Genomic DNA, 22,534 nt, shown 5'->3' with positions numbered 1-22,534 from the left:
CTCTTTATTGATGACCATTCTAGAAAGATCTAGATCTACTTCTTAAAGACCAAAGATGAGGTCTTTGATCGATTCAAAGAGTTTAAGGCACTCATAGAGAACATGACAGGGGAGAAGATCAAGGTGCTTCGCTCAGATAATGGTGGAGAATACATTGATAAAGATTTCACAAATTCCTGCACAAAGGAAGGCATCAAAAGAGAATGGAGAGCTCCATATAACCCTCAGTAGAATGGAGTAGCGGAGTAGAAAAATAAAACGATAATTGGGGTTGCAAAGGCTATGTTGTATGATCAAGATCTTCCCATGTTTCTATGGGCAGAGGCATGTAACAGAGCAATGTACATTAAGAACAGAACTCCTCATAGAGCATTGGGGAAGAAAAAGTTAGAGGGAGTCTTCACAGGAAAGAAGCCTGAAGTAAGCCACTTGAGGATTTTTGGGAGTGTAGCTTACTGCCACGTGCCAGATGAAAAACGCAGTAAACTAGATCAGACTGCAGATAAGGGGTTTCTCGTCGGGTATAGCGAGATCTCAAAGGCATACAGGATCTACATTCGTAGCAGTAGGAAGATTGGAGTGAGACAAGATGTAAAGTTCATGGAGGACAGAACTTTTAGGAGATCTTGAGAGATGTCTGCAGATGATCAGAAACAATCATTAGAGGCTCCGTTAGTCCAACAGTAGGGACAACTAGTGGAACTAGAAGGAGGACAGTCACAGAGTTCAAGTACAGTGACTAGTACCAGTATTTCCTCAGGGGTAGGAGATCCAAGGAGTTCTCAGCAAACGAAACAGCAGGAATAAGAGGAGGAAATGATTGAACCTCCCACTACCAGTGGTAGAGCCAGTAGGGAAATTCGTCAGACATTGAGAGACTCAGAGGAGTTTACTGGAACTTCTAGGACAGACAAGAGACAGCGCAAGCAACCTAATAGATATCAAGCCTTGGTAGCTCAGGTTATACAACCCTCCAACTTTGAGGAAGTCGCACAGCCTCAGGTGTGGGTGGATGCCATGGTAGAAGAGTATAGTTCTATCATGACAAATGATGTTTCGGAGATAGTGTCGAGGCTGAAAAATAGATCAATTGTAGGTTCCAGATGGATCTACAAGATCAAGTATGCTGCAGATGGCAGTGTAGAGAAGTACAAGGCTAGGTTCGTGGCAAAGGGGTATGCACAGAAAGAAGGAATAGACTATGAGGAGACCTTCGCCCCAGTCGCCATATATACCTCTATTAGATCTGTTATATCCTTAGCAGCTCAGATGGGATGGGAGATTCACCAAATGGACATCAAGACAACATTTTTGAACAGGGTGATAGAAGAAGAGGTGTATATAGAAATTATAGAATAGCCTAAAGACTTCGAAACTCATGAGAAGCACACTCATGTGTGCAGGTTGAAGAAATCCCTATACGGGCTCAAGCAAGCACCCATGGTGTGGTATGGTCGAATTGACAGTTACTTGTATCAGTTGGGATTCCTCAAGAGTGATGCAGATCCCAGACTCTAATATTTAATGGTAGAGGACGAGCCAATCCGTTTGGTTTTGTATGTGGATTATCTTTTTTTGACAAGATCATCAGGGCTCATAAAAGACTGCAAGAGGAACCTTGCAATAGAATTTGATATGAAGGATATGGGGTTTATACACTATTTTCTAGGATTGGAAGTTTGGCGGAAGAATGGGGAGATCTTCCTTAGGCAAGGGAGATATGCTACAGATATTATGAAGAGGTTCAGAATGCAGGATTGTCGGCCCATGACTACGCCCATGATCACCAATTGGAAGAAGATAAATGCATCAAGGGGCAAGGAAGTCGACCCCAACTTGTATAGACAGCTCATTGGGTCTCTCATGTATTTGGTCAACACTAGGCCAAACATTTATTTCACTATCAATACCCTTAGTCAGTTCATGGTTGAGCCAAAAGGGTACATTGGGCAGCAAGAAGGCACATTCTGAGGTATGTGCACAACATAGTTGGGTATGGGTTGAAATATACTCGAGGAAATGATGTCAGATTATGTGGATTCACATATGTAGATTGGGTAGGCAGTTCAGTGGACAGAAAAAGTACCTCCGAGTACTGCTTCATTGTTGGATTAGGGATGGTTTCTTGGTGTAGCAAGAAGCAGAAGTCAGTCGCACTAAGCTCAGCAGAAGCAGAATATATGGCAGCCAGCACAGCTACGTGCAAAGCTATATGGCTTAGGAAGCTTCTTGTGAGCTTGTTCAGGCAAAGGATGGAAGCAACCAGTGTCTACTGTGATAATCAGAGTTGCATAAAACTCTCTGAGAATCTAGTGTTTCATAACAGGTCGAAGCACATAGATATCAGATGTCATTTCATCAGACTATGTATAGCATGGGGCAATTCAACTGCAGTATGTTCACACAGGAAATCGGGTAGCATACATACTCACAAAAGCTCTAGGGAGAGATAAGTTCATCCAGTTCAGGGAATAGATGGGTATGGTGGAGAACTCGTTTCAGTAGCAGATACCAGGTACCTTAGATGGTTCTCAGTAGCAGATGTTGCAGTTGCAGCAGCAGCAGATGAGAGGGAGTTGCATTGCAGATACAATGTTGGCAACAGTTCAGCAGGGTCAGCAGCAGCACAAATGCCGCATATATCAGAGTTTCACAGTGGTTGGTGGGCAGCAGTAGCCAGACATCAACAACATGACAAGACGTGATACAGAGATAGGGTGTTGCTTCGGTCAGTTGGAACACTAGAACGCATTCCTCGCTAAGAGGGAGTGTTAGTTTTTGTAGCATCAGATGTGTTCTAGCCATGAAATTTTGTGGAGAGGCTAGAATACATGAGATCTCCAAAACCCAAAAATCGTTTCTAGAAATTCCACCTAGAAATGACTTAATTAGATTTATTAATCAGTTTTTTAATATTTCCTAAGACTAAACTTAGGAAATGTGATTAATTAATCAAAATTAATTAAGTCATGGTGTGAATGTTCTAGAAACTCACACAGATCGATAGGGAAATAATCTAGGCCATCTATTATGTCTTAATCTTGGTCGTTGGTGCTCCAATAGAAGATTATAAGAAGAAATCAATGGGTAGATGGAGAACACACCAGTGCACTCAGTTGCCCAGGCAAATCGATTCACTCAGTGGCTATGATTCAGCTGAGGAGATAGAGTCAGAGGGTGAGTAGCAGGTGAGAGAGAGAGGATAGCAACAGGAGTCCGAAAGGCATATTTCCGAATTCAGGTAGAGGCAGCATGAGGGAGAGCGTATTCCACAGAGCACTGCACAGAGAGTGACGTAAAGGCACCAACGTATGGGCAGAGGGTCCATCTCGGGGTCAAGAAGTTGCTATGGAGAGTGAGAAATTTCTTATAAAAATTCTCTCCGTATTTTTTCTATCTTGATTGTCATAATTCTTGTACTCAGATTTGGTGCTGAAAAATAATAAGAAAACCCTCATCTGTTGCACCAGTTTTCCCACATTGGGTTTTTCCGAGGACAATTGTCCAAAAATAACTGTGATAATGTTTTCTATGTGTGTGCTAGAATTTCTCTATTTCCAACATTTTATTTTCTGCAGTAATTTATTGTGAAAATTGCAGTAGTAAACTTATTCGATATTTGTCGTAGCAAATAAACTGCATAATCAATTTGTTAGTGAGAAGAATATTTTTCAATTATTGCAATATATGAAATTTTCATATTTGATAGCCCCAGTTGACACCTTGGTGGAGAGGATAGAGCCTACACCCATAGAGCCATCTGATGAGGAGGTGCCACCCGTAAATGAGATTCCGATAGTTGTTGAGGTATCCAGAGTTGTGACCGAGTCTACAAGTGATAGATGCCCATGACATTTTCAGTGGTTTCAAGCCGACCTTCTAGCATTGAGAGAGAAAGCCACGCAATACGAGAGGCCATTTTGCAACAAAACGAGGGGTTGGAGGGCATGAGAGCGATTTGAAATGATTCAGCGGCCAAACTGACTCGTGTTGGGGAACGGTTGGATTCCCTAATGGTCCATCTAGAGTGCACAATAGAACATCAGAGCAGCACTCTTCAGACTTACATAGATGGGGCTAGTAGCACTAGTAGGTTTCCTCTACACATTGGAGAGGGAGAGGCAAAGTCACCTCGACATATTTTATGTGCTGACCACAATGCGACATGAGTTGCATAGGGTACAACATCCGCCTTTGGGAGCCTGAGTTGCAGCGATTTGGAGGGCTTAACTTGATGACCAGAAGACTACCCTAGGAGCAAATTTCACAGTTTAGTATTGGGTGCCATTAGACAGGTGGAGGGAAGCATTTTGGCTACCCAAAGTAGCCCTTGACAAGCAGTCCTAAAGGAAGTGTGACAGTTGAAGGTTGGGTCAAGTGTGGAGCCTAATGTGTAGCTCTTTGATGGACGAAAGAAGCTACTAGATTGGAAGATTGGAGCTCAGATATTAGCCAGCCTAGAAGACAAGATTCGAGCAGCCCGTGTTCATTGTAGCAGAAGCCACTTGCAGCAGTGATAGGTAGCAACCCTCCTGGAGAATCTGTGTGTTGTCCTTTGATGGACTAACTGTTGATTTTGAGTAGCATCGGATGTGCTCTAGCTCCGAAATTTGGTGGAGGGGCTATAACACATGCGATCTTTAGAACCCATAAATCGTTTGGAGGAATTCCACCCGGATGAGGAGTTATTAAAATAATTAATATTTTTAATGGGTTCCTAAGTCTAAACTTAGGAAAATAAAAATATTAATGTGTATTAATAAGAATATGGGTGAGAAACTTCTAAGTGACAAGGATCAAGTCTGTTTTAATCTTAGCCATGGATTAGAGATTAGATCACGGTCATTGATTCATCAACAGGAAAAGTATAAGAGGAAGCTTGAGGGTCAGTTGGAGATACACCAAGAGATCAAAGAGTTCGATTTTTCTAGGGCGTGGTTTGCTGAGAAAGTCGAGCTAAGTGATCTGAGTTGCAGTGAGAGGGGTAGTTCAGCAGAGGGACTTCAGTCCAAGGCCAAGGATACATAGCAGAGAGACAGAATAGCAGCAGGAGAGACAGCGCAGCTCCAGAGAGGGTGACGCAGAAGCTAGAGGGGCTGACGCAGTTCCTTAGAGGCAACGCTAGGGTTTTTCTATGGGGCAGAGAGAGTAGCAGTTCAACATATCGACTTTTGAGCAAGGGAGGCTCACTGGGAGGGTGACGCAGCTCCTAGAGGAGGTGATGCAGTTCCAGCGCAGAGCTTGGAGCAGCCATCGTTGCCCAACACTGGGAACAACATTTGTCATCTGTGGGGTTTGATCATCTAGTTGTTGGATTTGTCAAAATATTTGTCTCCGGATAGAAATACTTCTGCTAGGTTTATTCCTTGTTGGGTGAGCCAGATTTGGCACCCTAGTTGTATTCAGAAATTTGCTTAATAATACATACCCTCTATATAATGCATCGGTTTTCTCGAATTGGGTTTTTCCAGGGACAATTGTCCAAACATAACTGTGTCCCTTGTCTGATTGTCTCAGTTTATTTCAGTTCATTATCTGTATGTATGTGTAGGCTGCAATAGTGTTTTCATCGTTGTTTAAGTCATTAAATAACTTGTTGAATGTAAAGAACAAGTAGGAGATGATAAACCAGCGATTGCAGTAGGATTTCTAATGTGTAGATTCAGAAATTTTCATAGTAAGGGGCAGCGAGAGAGCAGAACGGAAGCAAATGATCGACAAGACAAGATACGATATAGAGACTGCAGCGAGATTGTCATTGTATCTTGTATCCCTTGTATGGGAGCCCTATACTATTGTATTACTCAGTTAGTTTAAATAATGAAGATTGGATTGGCATACATACTTGTACAATATCTTGTAAAAAGTTGTCCATACTTGTGCATTTGTGATTCACTACTTTATATTTTTCGCTGTGCAAAGTAGCTTTTGTTGAGATTCTTGGTTTGGTAGTGTTAGAGATTCTAAGATTCTATCCTAGACCCAAGATCGTGGAAATTCAACATACTGCTAGATTTTGTCATAACAACCACAACTTGGGCAAATGCGCATATGAGAAGGAAATGATGGCTATCCTTCAACAGTGGCGACTTGGTGCCCATATCTCATAGGTAGGCATTTTTAGATCAAGACTAATGATTATATTCTAAAGTACTTCCTTAAACAACATGTGTCTTCACCCAAGCAACATAAATGAGTCACCAAGATGTTGGGGTATGCTTATGAGATCACATATAAGGAGAGTAAATAGAATGTTGTGGTTGATGCTTTATCTAGACAATTAGAGGAGGATGGTTCACTCCTTTCCTTGTAATAAACAAGTCCAAGATGGCTTGAGAAGGCCCATAGGGAATGGCTAGAACATGGAAACAAAATACAACTTTGCATTCTGGCAAAAGATTCAACCCTAAAACAATGAGCCTTAGAGGCGCTACATTCATCACTAATAGCATGTCCCTCCAAATTTCATAAAACCTAAGTCACAAGACACATCCTAAGGGGTCCCATGTCATGTATTTCGTGTGTCGGACACGACACAACCCATAAAACGTGTCCAACACATTTTTCAACACATCCTAAAATCAAGACATGGGTTTGGGCCGTGTCAGATACGTGCCCTGATTTTAGGACATGTGTTCCACTAAAATCCCAAAGTGAAAGCCATCATCTCCTAATTTTTTTCATGTTTTCTGTCAATTTCGTGTTTGTTCGTGAGGCGTTAGCCAACATGGATCTTAATGACCTAGTGCTAGAGCCAGTTGCTTTTGATGATGTCTCTTGAGGGGTCATCCTCCACACCAACAAATGGAATAGGAGATCTTGGATTGGGCATAGAGGAGGAGGAAGGTGGGCATAGAGGAGGAGGAAGGTGCAGAGTCAAATGGCGGTAGTAGTGATGGTGATTATGACATGGAGGAGGACCTCGACTATTGATAGAGTCATGACTAGTGAGTCATGACCAGTACCACTAACGAGCTATGATATTTCTACCTATTTTGTATTTACTCTATTTTGTATTTTCCAGTGGCATTCCTTCGGTATCTATGTAAAACATTTTGATTTTAATGACTTAATTTAAAATCCTCAATTTATGGTTTTAATATCTAAGTTCTACTTCTAAATTTCTAGTTTTATTTTATCAATCATGATATTTCTAAATTTCTAGTTTCTTATGTGCTTGAACAATTGTTAATAACATGAACAATGAACATTGAACTGTGAACATCATTGATGTAGTAAATTAATAAGCTAACTAGTTCTAAAATTATAAATACTAAATTAGTAAATATTTTAAATAGATATCATCACGATTCACATTTGTAGATGTTCTAATTTCTAAAAAATATGGATCAGGTTTCCGAAGTCTTGTTTCCGAAATCGATGTGTCTCATGTCGAATACTCATATTTACATGTCCCCGTGTCATGTGACAGCATAAAACTTGTGAAAGAACTCAGAGTTCATGGTTGTGGAGCGGCATGAAAGTAGATATTCAAGACTTTGTGACATCCTATCATGCTTGTCAAAGAAACAAAGGAGGGACAATGCAAACATCGAGGACATCACAAACACTACCAATTCCAACACAAATTTGGACAAATATTTAAATAGACTTTGTCATGGGGTTCCAAAAAGAAGCAGCAAATTGGTGATCATGGTAGTTGTCAACAATCTTTCAAACGCTACTCAATTTTGTACCCTAGCTCATCCTTTCACTCCTTCAGTGACCTAGACATTCATGGATCATGTCTTTAAGCTACATGGTATGCCCACTTCCATTGCCCTAGAATGGGACCCCACATTCACCAACAAATTTTAGCAGTAGCTATTTAACCTTCAAGGTACACATTTGAATAGAGCACTAAACATCATCCTCAAACTAAAGGTTAAACAAAAGTGGTCAACAAGTATGCCCATTTCCATCCTCTCAAATCAAGACCCTGCATTCACCAACAAATTTTGGGAGGATTATTTAATCCTCAAGGTACACATCTAAATATGAGCACTTCATATCATCCTCAAATTGACAGTCAAACAAAAATTATCAACAAGTTCTTAGAAACCTGATGGAGATGCTTTGCTTCCAAAAATCTGCACAAACGGACACAATCACTGCTCCTTGTCGAATGGTAGTACAACACCACTTATCATGGAGATACTAAAATGGTATCATATGAAGTTGTTTATGGCCAGAATCCCTTGTCAATGGCATCATATGTACCAACCACCTCCAAGGTTCATGTAGTAGATAGAATGCTTCAGAGAAGCCATTATCCATATCCCCAACGATAACATGGTTATGGCATAAAATCGAAACAAGTTGATCAGCATAGATATAAACACACTTTTACCGAGGGGGATCAAGTGTTTCTTCACCTACAATCTTATAAACAAATACCACTCAAAGAAAACGTTCCCTAGAATCTACCTGCCAAGTTCTATGGTCCCTATTAGATCATACAATGCATTGGTCAAGTCACATACAAGTTCGCTATCCAGGCCCACTCCAAAATTCATCCATTATTTCATGTGTTTTATTTGAAGAAGGTTGTGGGATCAAATTGCAAAGTGCAGACTAAGCTACCAAAACATGATGAAGAAGGTTACATTTGACTCCAGTCATAGGCAATATTGGATATCAAAGAGCACCAGTATATGATCAAGGAAGAATTGATATAGTGGATGGATATGAAATTAGAAGATGCCACATGGGAATCAACAGCAATTCTCCAACGATTTCCTCGCCTTCAATGTTGGGGACAACGCTACTTTCTAAAGGGGAGGGCATGTTAGTGGTCCACCCTAACCCCCTTAGATATTTTATTCACGTATTGAGCCAACTTCCTTGAATAAGGGCCATTAAATAATTAATTAATAGTCACTCATTGTAAAAAGGGTCATTTTTATTAATAAGGCCCAAATTAATTGTTTAGCCCTCATTATAAGGGACCATGGGTCACTAAGATTATCTATAGATAGCTATATATTGAGCAAAAGGTTATGTAATGTTTTGTCGAGAAATGTTATTATATTTGGAGCATCACTCTTGGAGGTTCCCCCTTTGAAGAGGCAAGTGAACATAACTCAATATTTTTTATTATCAAAGAGATATTTCTTAAGTCTCTCTCTCTTTTCTCTTGTGTTCTCAGGTTTTGCACTATATTTTATCTGTTTGGTCTAAGGTTTTGGGATTTAGTACACCATACTAAGGGTATTTTGGGGTTTCACTTCAAGGCTTTTCTTGCATGTCTGGCGGGATTTTGGTTCTCCAAGCTTCAAGTAGCATAGATGTTTTCACATAGCAAATCCTGGCAATTTGATCCATTTGAAAAGTACATCTACAACTTGGCAGGAGTTTAGTTTGGTAGCACCTATTTCTCCTCTTCTTAGTTTTGGGGTTAATAGTTTGCAAGATATATCTTAAGAATACTTGCAAATCTTGTCAATTCCCTTTCTACGTTAATGTTAAGTTGCTAGTTGAAGGAGCATCCATTGGAGCACGCCCTTGAGAAATTTCTGCACTTATTTCTGGCATGTTAGAATGAATCTAGTGAGCTTCCATGTCTAATTTCCAGTGCTAACTACATATGAAAATAGGCCCTCTAATAGAGTCCTTGACCCCATTAGCCCTAGGATTTTACTTGACACTGGTTTCTCTCTTCAATCACCATAAGAAAATATAAAAAAATTATTTCATTTTTTTTGTTTATTGAAATATAACATAAATTTTTGAATATCATTATGCATTCATGTTTTGTACTGCCATACACTGATTATATATCTGCATATGTCTGCGAAAACAAATGTGGATGTTATATTTAAAAGACCTGTTTAAGGATTCGTAATGGCTTCCTAAACAAGAAAGTAGAGCATAATATTTCTATGAAAAGTAACCTTTAAATAAGATACAGGCGAGAGCACATCTGTGCTTCAAATATATTGAAATTAATCTTTTTACACTTTCCCTAAGCCAGTTTTCTTACCAGGTAGTCTTCAGCTATAACTTATCATCTAAAAGTCCATATAAAAGTTCCAAAAATTCTACAGATTTCAAAAACATTTTATACAAGATGAAAAAATATTAATTATGCAAACGATATACAGTAACAAAAGTTCAAAAATTTACTTTACCTGCACACTCATACTCTCATTGGGAGATTGATCTACAAGCTCATTTTCACTTCTATTGGAATTTCTTTGAACTGCCAGTTCTGCAGCAAGCTCCTCTTCATGCTGAAAGAGCTTGCGAAGAGGTATGATACCGGCAACATCAGCAGCATGTCCCACAACAGATACTTCTCGCAGACTAGAGCTACGTTGATCCGCAGCAGATGTTAAGTGGTGTTTTGCAACGTTGATACACGAGCAAGGAAATGTTCGACTTGCCACCCTGGGTGCGAAACCATGAGGGGTATGCTCTTGTGTGTGCTTCAACAAACCTTCCCCTTGCAATGATTTCTTTGGAGTGACTGCAGAACTGTGCAGGGCTGCCTCAGGTAGTGTACTCATTAACACTTCGACCTTCAAGCCTCAATACAAAAAGTTAGTGTCAATTAGAATAATATGAATAATATAACTAAGTCTTAAAAATGATGAAAATGACCTTCCTGTAACATACCTCATTTGAAAGTTCTTTGTTATAACCCCCAAATGCTACAAAAAATGTGCCCTCCTTCCTCTGGATTAGCACTACGCTGAACCCCTGCTCAATGGCAAGCTCCTTCATTAGATATATATCTAAAAGCAAGACTGAAAGCTAAAATATCTCCTTTGACAAATGTGCTATAACAGGAATATATCAGAGAAAAACCTGACAATGCATCAACATATTGTTCTTGAACAACCATAGAATACTAATAAATGAACTCTTCCAGTTCTAAACTTATAAGTGTAGATCATATCGCCATCAAACAAGATCTGCTACAGTTTTTGTGGTCTTAACGTCCAGTGAGAAGCATTACACTCTCAACCAAAAGAATAAATGTTCTTATTCCTTTATACTGTTTATACCAATTAATTAAGATGCACATAGGTGCAAATATAACAACGTAATTCAGTGATAAATTCTTGACCAATTTGGTTAAAGTACCAGATTTGCGCAGCTATTATTAAACACAAAAACACGATTGGTATGAAAAATTATTCATGTGATTTCTGTAATGCCATGACTAACTTATCATGCTACAATCGACACCTTTCGCCTCAAGTATTTTGTGCAAAATTTGATGGAAATATTTAGGGATGATTCATTGCTAACACCATAATAGAAGCACCTAATCTGATGGAGATTAAAAGGTGTAACCACATGGTTCTAGAAAAGGAAGTTAAAGTATACCTAAAAAATTTGAGTAAAACTGAAATATGGTTCAACCTGAAAATTTAAAGTATGTTAAGAGTTTTCTAGGACATATTGCATGGTATAAAATACTTTTCCAACCTAAGAATTGGCACATGTATATTGTCAGTTAGCCATTTTACCCACCAAAAGTGGGTGGCCCCATAGGAGAAAAAAATTTATCCCACACTTCGCATCCAACCAACCAGCCAGCAGCTCCTGACAGCAACCACTAGCTTATGATGTGCCATTATTATCTCCACCACCTGCATCAGTCATATGCCTTCTCACCCATCCAGCAAGACCACATGGACAAAGATGGACTTCCTATCAAAAAGGTACTTTGTTCATTTTGCAATCATGCTAATGCTTGTTTGTATTTGGGCTTTTGATATGAATTATGGGAGTGACTTGAAGGAAGGAGGGGTTTCCATAGTGATTTTGTTCGCTCACCTTAAATGGAGGGTTAATCTTTGACTCTAGTCCAGTGGGACCTCCTGTAACAGCCCCAAAATAACAACACATAATTAATTAGATTAATCAAGCGATTTATAATCAACAAGCACTTTATCAACTAGTTAACATTAAATTACTAAAATATGAGTGAAAAGAGAGAACTTACCTGTGGAACGCTAGTTGAATGCTAGTTGAATTTTGCTACCTGCAACAAAGTCTTGGGGACGACTCTCCACCCAACCGTAGGCTCAGTTGCACAAAATCTTGCTACAACTGGCCACCCCCGAGCCCTCAATCAACGTACTACTACCAGGGAATCCTTTGTCTCACAACACTATTCTCCCAAGAGAATGGATGGTGGAATCATGGAATCATGGAATGCCTCTCATCTTCCTCACCATCTATTAAATAGAGCAAACATTGGAAGGGGAACCACATGCACACACTCCATGTGTCTACATGCAACTTTATTGCTTTCTTGTTTTATTTCTTTTGTTTTTACTTTTTGATAGCTTCACTGATTTTCACTGCTTTCTTGTTTTATTTCTTTTTATATTTATTTAGAGCTTTAGTATTGTTATTTATTATTTTATTATTATTTATTATTTATTTACTATTACTATTTTTATCTATTTATTGTTTATTATTTATTTTCTTGTATTTTAATATTATATTATATTATTTTTTATTTTATTATTATTATTATTATTAAGGGACATTACGCCTCCCTAATGGCCCAATAGGTATACGAGGGGCACTACTCGGCAATGTTACACAACTCATCGATTGCTCGCCGAGTGGGCCAAGTATGGCTGAGTTGGCCACCAAACAAGCCACTCGGCCATACTTGAAACTCGGTGGACTTGGTCAAATTTGGTCAAACTTGTCCTAACTCGCCATGACTTACCCAACTTGACATACTCGCCCCTCTTGCCATTTTTCCTATTAAAGAGAGCGTCTGCTCAATAAAGGAGTCACTTCACTTCAGGATCAAGTAGTGACGATTGGATAGTGACAATCCAACAGCTCTAGAGTCTCCTCCAGCGTCCAGCGAGCATTAGACAGACAACAATCAAGGTAGGCATCTCAATCAATCATTTAAGTTTGATTTTTTTTAATTTATTTTATTTAAATCCGTTTTTCGGGATGTCCCAGGCACTTGCAGGCTTGTCCAAGGGCTACAGAAGGCTTCTGCGCCCTTGAGACAAGCCTGCGAGCCTGTGACAATCGAATTGCCACCACTCCGACTATCATAGGCACCCATGGGCTTGTATTTAAAAATAAAAAATTAAAACTTTGTTATAATTTAAAGATTCAATCATTTTTAATTTTTTATAATGAATTAATTATTATTTTTTTCATTTTTTTAATCTATTATCAAGGGTCCTGCATTCGTGATCCTGAGACATGCCCATAAGACTCCCTAATAACAAAAATTTAAAAAAAAAACAAAAAAAGGATCATTTTTTCTTTGAATTTGTTTAATATTTAGAATACTTGTGGGACTATAATAGTGGACAATGGCATGCAACAACATTGGGCAGAGGGCTAGTTGCAGGCCTCTGCAGCCCTAAGATAGGCCCACAGAGACCTGTAATAGCATTATGCCTCTGTGGGCCTATCTCAAGTTGATTTGGGGTAGCATCAGATATGCTCTAGCCACGAAAATTGGTGGAGAGGCTAAATCACATGAGATATTCAATACCCATAAATGGTTTGGGCAGATTCTAAACAATTTGGGAGATATTAAAATAATTAATATTTTTAATGGAGTCCCTAAGTCTAAAGTTAGGGAAAATAAAATATTAATGTGAATTAATACAAATATGTGCTAGAAGGGTCCAAAAGTCATGGATCAAGCCAAAGTTAATCTTAGCCGTTGATTAAGAACTTAATCCCGGTCGTTGAATTGTCAACGAGAAAAGTATACGAGGAGGCTTAAGGGTCACTTGGAGAACACACCGAATTGATCAAGATTTCGATTTTCTAGGGTAGGGTTTGTTGAGGAAATCGAAAGAGTGATCAAAGTTGTAGCAGAGAAGCAGTGAATACAGAAGCAGAGAGGCGGAGATAGTACCGGGAAGATCAACGCAAAAGACGGGAGAGAGGGACGCAAAGCCAGCCATGAGCTGTGCAGTGTCTCAGAAAGCCAGCGTGGGTGACGCAGAGGCTCTAAGGGCTAACGCAGTGCCTCCAAAGGCTGACGCAGGGCGAGCTAGGGTGACGTGGGCTAGAAAGGGCTGGAGCAATCCCTAGAGGTTGACGCTGGGGTTTTCGTGGGGCAGATTGGAGCTAGGAGCTATCGGAGTGTTTATCCGGGGTTTCAGCCAGAATATCTGTTTCTAAATAGAGGTACTACTGCCAAGATTATTCTCTGTTGGTTCAGCCGGTTTTGGCACCCAGATTGTATTCAGAAACTGCATACTAATAAAACCCTCAGGTAACTGCACCAGTTTTCCTGCATTGGGTTTTTCCGGGGACATTGGTCCAAAAACAAATGTGTCACTTGTGTGCTTGTTTTGTTTCCTTCAGTTGATGATATGTAATGTGTTGAGCATGTACTTGTATTTATTTTCAGTGTTTACATGGTAAATAACTTGTTAATTAATCAGAACAAGTAGGCAAAAATAAATCAAAAAAGTACATGAAGGGTTTCTAACAGTTAGACTTAGAAGTTCCAACATGGTATCAGAGCGTGGTTGCAGATCACAGGAGAACTGAGGACATCAGCCGAGCAGAGTAGTAGCAACAGAAAACAGTTGTCCCAAGAGACATAAGTTGTTCCTAACAGAGAAGCAGCAAGGAAGGGGTGATGCAGTGCCTGCATCATCAAGTTTGAGCCGGGAAGATGATCAGTGCAGTGGCAGAGGGGAATAGACTCAACCTACGCAATGCCCAATCATCTTTCTCAGTCAGGAAGGATGGATGCCTGTGGCCAGGAGGTGCGAATTTTGCTGGTACCAAGATTGCGCAGAGCCTAGAAACTCTAACTTTCAGTTTGCTGGGGCATAAGAGGCTATGGGTAAGTTGCAGAGTGAAGTTGGTGGGGTACTTTAGTCAAAACAGTACCTAACAAGGCAAGACCAAGGAGGAGGGAGTTGCTACCGAGGATTTCTAGCCAAGAAATCCGGATCAGTGGTACAGCTGCACTAAATATCGAAGAGGGGGCATCTCGACATTGGCTAAGGAGTTTCCAAGACGGAAATCGAGGCTCAGAGGGAGTCACACCGAGAACTTCCAGAAGGGAAGTAGAGGAGCAGCGAAATGGCAGTGAATGGGGCAAGAGACCAAGACAGTCTGGACAGAGCCTCAAACTTCGTAGTCTGGAAGGCCAAAAACTTATCTGTTCTAGACAGGAACCGTCTCAACCAATTCGCCTCGAGGAAAATAGCGGTCGCAGTTGACCCGGCTGATAACGATAAGTATGAGGATGCAATGGCGAAGGCCAAGAGCATCATCCTTGACGAAGTCAAGGACCATGTAGTACCACACATTGCCGAGAAGAATACGTCAAATGAGATGTGGGAGCCCTCAAGAAGTTGTATCAACATACTTCCGTCCAGAGGAAGATGCTACTAGAAAATCAGCTGCGGTCATACCAAATGCAGAAGGGAGAACAGATCGACCCCTTCCTCGGTCGATTGAAGGAGATCCGGGATTAGCTGACTTCCATAGGAGCCACGCTAGATCAAAAATTGATGGTGAGAACAGCCCTGAACGCAGTCTAAGAAGACTGGGAGGTGTTTGTCCAAAGCATACTGGGCAGGGCGACCCTTCCAGATTGGGAGGAAATATGGGCGGCTCTTCGCCAAGAAGAGATCAGAAGGCTAAGCAAGGCGGGAAGCAGCGGCAAGGGGATCAGAATCAAGAAGGAGGAAGAGGAGAATGTTGCCCTAGCATTTGAGGGAAAGCTGGAGAAACGGAAGAAGAAGGACCTCTCTAAGGTTAAATGCTTCAACTGTTGGGAACTAGGTCACTATGCGAGCCAGTGTCCGAGGAAGAACAGCAAGGGAGAGGCTTCCGAGACCAAGGCTGCGCCAGCAAGGGCAGAGAAGGAATTGGAGACAAATGATGACTGTGCCATGAGTGCTTACACGGCACTTGAGCAGAAGTGGGGAGACATCGAGTTGTAGTCAGACGGACTACAAACGATGAGGGGCAGGATCCTTGAGGTACCCAACCTCTTGGATTATACTTGGCTACGGGAGCCCCGAAGAAGAGTAGCAGTGTTGGCGGATGTCAGTAGAGACATATGAGGATGGAGCAACAAAGGGAGCTACAATGCAAGATTCCCGGGACAATGCGAAGCTAGCAAGCTGCAACAGTGCGAGAGGCACGAGAGTGTTGCACCAGTGCAAGATGGCACAGAGAGGTGTCCAACGGTGCGAGATGCAGGGAGTTGTTGCAGCAGCGTAGAGGTCAGAGAGGGAGCACTTGTCAGCGACAGAGTGAGTTTTCAATTTCATGGGTGTCTCTACCCTGACAGAGATGTCAAAGTTGGGAGATCAGTTACTTACATCTCAGTAACTGAGTTGCAGTGCAGCAGTTAGCAGTGGCAGTGCTATGAGCAACACGATGCAGCATGGTGAGAAGGGTTGTAGTGCAAATGCACCAGTGGCAGTGGCAGGGCCATGGGTAGCAATACATGATGCAGCAGTGCAGAGGATGTTGGGCAGCAGGCCTAGCATCAGCACAGGGACCGATGTTGAATGATCAAGGTGATGCTCAGTGAGGAGTATTACTAGAGTGCAGTCCTCGCTAAGAGGGAGTGTTAATTTGGGGTAGCATCGGATGTGCTCTGGACATGAAAATTGGTGGAGAGGCTAAAGCACGTGAGATATCCAATACCCAGAAATGGTTTGGGTAGATTCTAAACAGTTTGGGAGATATTAAAATAATTAATATTTTTCATGGAGTCCCTAAGTCTAAACTTAGGGAAAATAAAATATTAATGTGAATTAATATAAATCTGTGTTAGAAGGGTCCAAAAGCCATGGATCAAGCCAAAGTTAATCTTAGTTGTTGATTAGGTACTTAATCTTAGCCGTTGAATTGTCAACGAGAAAAGTATAAGAAAAGGCTTGAGGGTCACTTGGAGAACACACTGAGTTGATCAAGATTTCGATTTTCTGGGGCAGGGTTTGCTGAGGAAGTAGAAAGAGTGATAAGAGTTCTAGCTAAGGAGCAGTGAATACAGAAGCAGAGAGGCAAAGATAATACCGGGAGGATCGGCGCAAAAGCCAAAAGAGAGGGATGCAAAGTGTTGAATTTTCTAAGTTTACTTAGTTTAGAAACCCTTTATGCACCTTTTCTGATTTATTCCTACCTACTTGTTAATTTTCCTTTAACAAGTTATTTACAAAGTAAATACTAAAAATAAACACCAATGCATGCTCAACATATTATAGATCAGCAACTAAAAGAAACAAGAACAAACACACCACATGACACCATTATTTTTGGACCAATGTCCCTGGAAAAACCCAATGCGGGAAAACCGGTGCAGCTATCTAAGGGTTTCCTTATTAAGCAATATCAGAGTACAATCTAGGTGTCGAAACTGGCCTACCCAACAGAGAATTTCCTTAACAGCTATACCTCACAGTTTGAGAGAAATCTCTTGGCTGAAACTCAAGAAAAATCCTTCCAGCAATTCCTCAGCACAAAATTGCCCCTGCAACCCCAGCGTCTGCCCAATCTGGACTACGTCAGCCCCTCTCTGTCTCACGCTAGCCCTGCGTCGGCCTTTCTAGGCTTGCGTCAGCCCTGTGTCAGCTCTATGAGCCTCTGCGTCAGCTGTGCTAGCCCCTCTGGTGCTCTACATGGCCCTCTGTGAACCCTTGCTGTCTCTGCGTCACTCTTCTTGGTTGTTGCACTGCTCAACTGGCACTCTCTGCCTTCTCTATTTCTCTGTACTCAATGCCCTTCAACTACTCTCCCGATCACTGATTCTATCTCTCTTAGCAAACCCCGCCCTAGAGAATAGAATGACTGATCATTTGGTGTACTTCTCCAAGTGACCCTCAAGCCTCCTCTTATACTTTTCCTGTTGACATCTCAACGGCCGAGATTAAATCCCTAATCAACGGCTAAGATTAGATTTGGCTTGATCCATGTCTTTTGGACCACTCTAACACAAATTCATATTAATACATAATAATATTTTATTTTCCCTAAGTTTAGACTTAGGGACTCCATTAAAAATATTAATTATTTTAATATCTCCTCATCTATTTAGAATCTGCCCAAACCCCTGGGTATTGGAGATCTCATGTGCCCCAACCTCTCCACCAAATTTCGTGGCTATAGCACATCTGATGCTACCCCAAATCAACACCCCCTCTTAGCGAGGACTGTGCTCTAGCAATACTCCTCACTGAGTATTACTTTGATCATCCAGCATCGGTACATGTGCTGATGCTAGGCCTTCCTGCCCACCATACTCTGCACTACTGCCTCCTATACTACTGCCCATGGTTTTGCCACTGCTGCATCTGTACGACAGCTCCCTCTTCATCTGTGCTACTGTTGGTCCTTTCTCCCAACACTACATCTGCACTGCAACTCCCTCTGCATTTGTGCTACTACTAGTCCTTTCTCCCAACACTGCATCTGCATTGCACCTCCTCTCATCATGTTGCATCGTGTTGCCCACTGCTGCACTGCAACTCAGTTACTGAGAAGTAAGTAACTGATCTCCCAACTGACCTCCCTATTCGGCTAAAAGCACCCACTGACGCTGAAGCTCCCTCTGTCGCTGACAAGTGCTCCTCTCTTTGACCTCTGTGTTGCTACAACAACTCCTTGCATCTCGCACCATTGCACACCTCTTTGTGCCTTCCTGCACTGGTGCAACACTCCTATGCCTCTCGCACTGCTGCAGCCTGCTAGCTCTGCGTTGTCTTAAGACTCCTGCACTGTAGCTCTCTCTGCTGCTCCATCTGCATCCATCTCTACCCACTCAGCAAGTCCTGCTACTGCTCGTCGGGGCTCCTATATCAAGGTCTAATCTAAGAGGTTGGGTACCTCAAGGATCCTGCCCCTCACAGCCTATAGTCGGCCTGACTACAGCTCGATGTCTCCCCACTTCTGCTCAAGTAGTGCATGTGCACTCATGGCACAGTCATCGTCTTCAAAAATTCTTTCTTTGCCTGTGCTGGCGCTACCTTAGTCTCGGAAGACTCTACCTTACTCTTCTTCCTTGGGCACTGGGTCGCATAATGACCCATCTCCCCACTGTGGAAGCACTTCTCTTGCTTTCCCTCGGATGCTAGGTCCACATCCTCCTCCTCCTACTTGACCTTGATCCCTTTGTTGTTGTTACCTGTCTTTGACTGTTGTCTGATCTCTTCCTGGCGAAGAGCTGCCCACATCTCGTCCCAAGGTAGGAGAGTCCCTCTGCCTAGGATGCTTTAGAAAAACACATGACACTCTTCTGAGACAACATTCAAGGTTGTCCTCACCATAAGCTCCTGATCCGGTGTCGCTCCTATAGCAATCAACTAATCTCGAATCTCATTCAGTCCTCTGAGGAGGGAGTCAATCGTTTTACCCTTCTTCATCTGATACGACCTCATCTGATTCATGAGCAACATTCTTCTCTACACAGAAGTATGCTGGTACAGGTTCTTGAAAGCCTCCCACATCTCAACTGCCATTTCCTTCTCGGCTATATGTGGTACCACATGATCCTTGACCCCGTCAAGGATAATGCACTTGGCCCTCGCCATCACCTCTTCGTACTTGTCATTATCATTTGGGTCGACTAGGATAGCTATTGTCTTCAAGGCAAAGTTCTTGACACGATTCCTGTCAAGCACTGATAAGATTATGGCCTTCCAGACTGCGAAGTTCGATGCTCCGTCTAGTCTATCCTGGTCTCTAACCCTGTGTAGTGCCATGACGCTCCTCTACTTCCCTCCTTGAAGTTCTTTGTTCGACTCCTCTAAGTCTCTACTTTATGTCTGGAAGTTCTCTTCTGGACTCCCTCTAAGTCTTGATTTCCCTTCTGGAAATCCTTCGGCCGCTTGTCGAGATGCCCCCTACTCTGATCATCTTGTGCAACTGCATTGCTGATCCAGGTTCCTCGGCTAGAAACCCTCGATAAAAACTCCTCTAGCCCTGCTCTGTCATGTACTGTTCTAACTACAATACCTCACCAGCTCCACTTTGCAATATCTCTGCAGCCTTCTAGACGCCAACAACTGCCTCTCTGTGAATTGCATCAGCCCCTCTTTGCCTCACGCTGGCTCTGCGTCAGCCCTGGGATGCCCTGCGTTAGCCCTCTGGACCTCTGCGTCAGCCCTCTGGCCCTCTACGTCAACAATGCTGGCCTCTCTGAGGCTCTGCGTAGCTCCTGACTTCTTCTACGTGGCTCTGGCTGGCTCTGCGTCACACTTCTTGGCTTTTGCACTGCTAGAAACAACTTCTGTCACCTCAGGACAGTTGTTTTCTGCTATTATTGCTCCGCTCGGCTGATGTATTTTAGTCCTCCTGTGATCTGCAATCACGCTCTGATACCATGTTGAAGTTTCTAAGTTTACTTAGTTTAGAAACCCTTCATGCACATTTTCTGATTTATTCCTACCTACTTGTTAATTTTCCTTTAACAAGTTATTTACAAACTAAATACTGAAAATAAACACTAGTGCATGCTCAACATATTACAGACCAGCAAATAAAAGAAACAAGAACAAACACACCACATAACACCATTATTTTTGGACCAATGTCCCCGGAAAAACCCAATGCGGGAAACTGGTGCAACTATTTGAGGGTTTTCTTATTAAGCAATATCAAAGTACAATCTGGGTGCCAAAACTGGCCTACCCAACAGAGAATTTCCTTAACAGCTATACCTCACAGTTTGAGAGAAATCTCCTGGCTGAAACCGCAGAAAAATCCTTTCGGCAGTTCCTCAGCACAAAACTACTCCTGCAACCCTAGCGTCTGCCCAATCTGGACTGCGTCAGCCCCTCTCTATCTCACGCTGGCCATGCGTCAGCCCCAGGAGGCCCTGCATCAGCTCTGGGAGCCTCTGCGTCAGCTGCGTTGGCCCCTTTGGTGCTCTACGCAGCACTTGGCTTCCTCTGCGTGGCCCTGCGTGAGCCCTTGCTGGCTCTGCATCACTCTGCTTGGCTGCTGCGCTACTCTCCCGACACACTCTTTGCCTTCTCTATTTCTCTGTACTCAATGCCCCTCAGCTGCTCTCCCGATCATTGATTCTATCTCTCTTAGCAAACCCCTCTCTAGAGAATAGAATGACTGATAATCTGGTGTACTTCTCCAAGTGACCCTCAAGCCTCCTCTTATACTTTTCCTGTTGACATCTCAACGGTCAAGATTAAGTCCCTAATCAACGGCTAAGATTAAATCTGGCTTGATCCATGTCTTTTGGACCACTTAACACAAATTCATATTAATACACAATAATATTTTATTTTCCTTAAGTTTAGACTTAGGGACTCCATTAAAAATATTAATTATTTTAATATCTCCTGATTTGTTTAGAATCTGCCCAAACCCTTTCTGGGTATTGGAGATCTCATGTGCCCCAACCTCTCCACCAAATTTCGTGGCTAGAGCACATTCAATGCTACCCCAAATCAACGCAGAGCCCGCCAGGAGCTGTGTAGTGCAATGTTGCACGAAGCGGAAGCGCGAAGCGGAAGCGCGGAGCGCGGAAGCGCGAAGCGGAAGCGCGGAGCGCGGAAGCGTCATTTTCCAAAAATCTAGGAAGCGAAGCGTCCGCGGAAGCGTCTGCTATATATATATATATATATATTTTTATATTTTTTTGCATTTATACTCAAAACAAACATCCCAAATACCAAATTAATTGTAGAAGACATGAAAACATGCATATTTTTGCATAAATCAAGATAGATATGGCATCCATGATTCCATTGTAGTTACTAGTATGTACAACAATCATCTATATTCTAGCTATTACAAACATACATCAAATTTTTAAGCATATTATAAAACATAAAACATTTAAGCATATTATAAAACATAAAACATAGAGCATATTATGATTTATCTAGCAAGTGAGCAACTGTCAACATTTGTCATGTCCAAAATTCAAATAATAATGTTTACAAAATATGTCACTTGGTCACCGCCAAGCCAAAAAGGTTCAAAATTCAAATTCACAAGTCTACAAGTCTAATGAGTAATCTATGACAAAAAGAAGTAGATTGTGAATATATCTACTAATCTCTCCTCCTTCCACCACGAATAGAATGTGATGGCGGGCCTCCAACTCTCATAAACTCAAAGTGAGAAGAGAATGGGGGCTTTATTCTTTTCTAAACTCACCCTAAACTCACCCTAACCTCACCCTAAACTCACCCTAACCCACCCCCTCATGCTAAGTTAAGTTAACTTTTAAAAGAAATTAAAAAAAATTTAAGTTTCTTTTGCTGCCCGCGCGGAAATTTCCGGAAGCGCTCCGAAGCGCTCGGGTTGCGTGCGCTTCCGGGCCCGAAGCGTGGCGCTTCCGGATGCCCGAAGCGCCCTCCGAAGCGCGGATCCGGGGCAACGCAACCTAATTTCCAGGAATCGTTTTTAAAAACCGGAATCGCGCTTCAGAAAAACCGGAATCGCGCTTCGCCTGGAGGTTCCGGAACGCTTCCGTACGGGACGCGATTCCGGCTTAGGATCCGGGGGGGGGGGCGATTCCTGCAACACTGGTGTAGTGCCTCAGAGAGCCAGCATGGGTGACGCAGAGGCTCTAAGGGCT

General features: G+C 42.0%; 1 protein-coding gene across 1 annotated transcript in view; it reads right to left on the bottom strand.

The window, feature by feature from the left end:
* Positions 1 to 22,534, bottom strand: part of LOC149200497 (Galactose oxidase/kelch repeat superfamily protein) — a 284,557-nt gene that overhangs the window by 47,567 nt on the left and 214,456 nt on the right. Inside the window, exons 13-14 of the mRNA XM_089402744.1 lie at positions 10,618 to 10,701; positions 10,131 to 10,520 (exon numbers count right to left, since the gene is read on the bottom strand). Coding sequence (XP_089258870.1) covers positions 10,131 to 10,520; positions 10,618 to 10,701 — 474 coding nt within the window. The remainder of the gene's footprint in view (positions 1 to 10,130; positions 10,521 to 10,617; positions 10,702 to 22,534) is intronic.

The sequence above is a fragment of the Pinus tabuliformis genome, chromosome 2_1, assembly GCF_031772625.1.
Source record: "Pinus tabuliformis cultivar Carrire ecotype Pingquan chromosome 2_1, CPIR1, whole genome shotgun sequence".
Lineage (NCBI taxonomy): Eukaryota > Viridiplantae > Streptophyta > Pinopsida > Pinales > Pinaceae > Pinus > Pinus tabuliformis.
The sequence above is the reverse complement of the archived record's forward strand: the minus strand, read 5'-3'. Positions and strand labels throughout refer to the sequence as shown.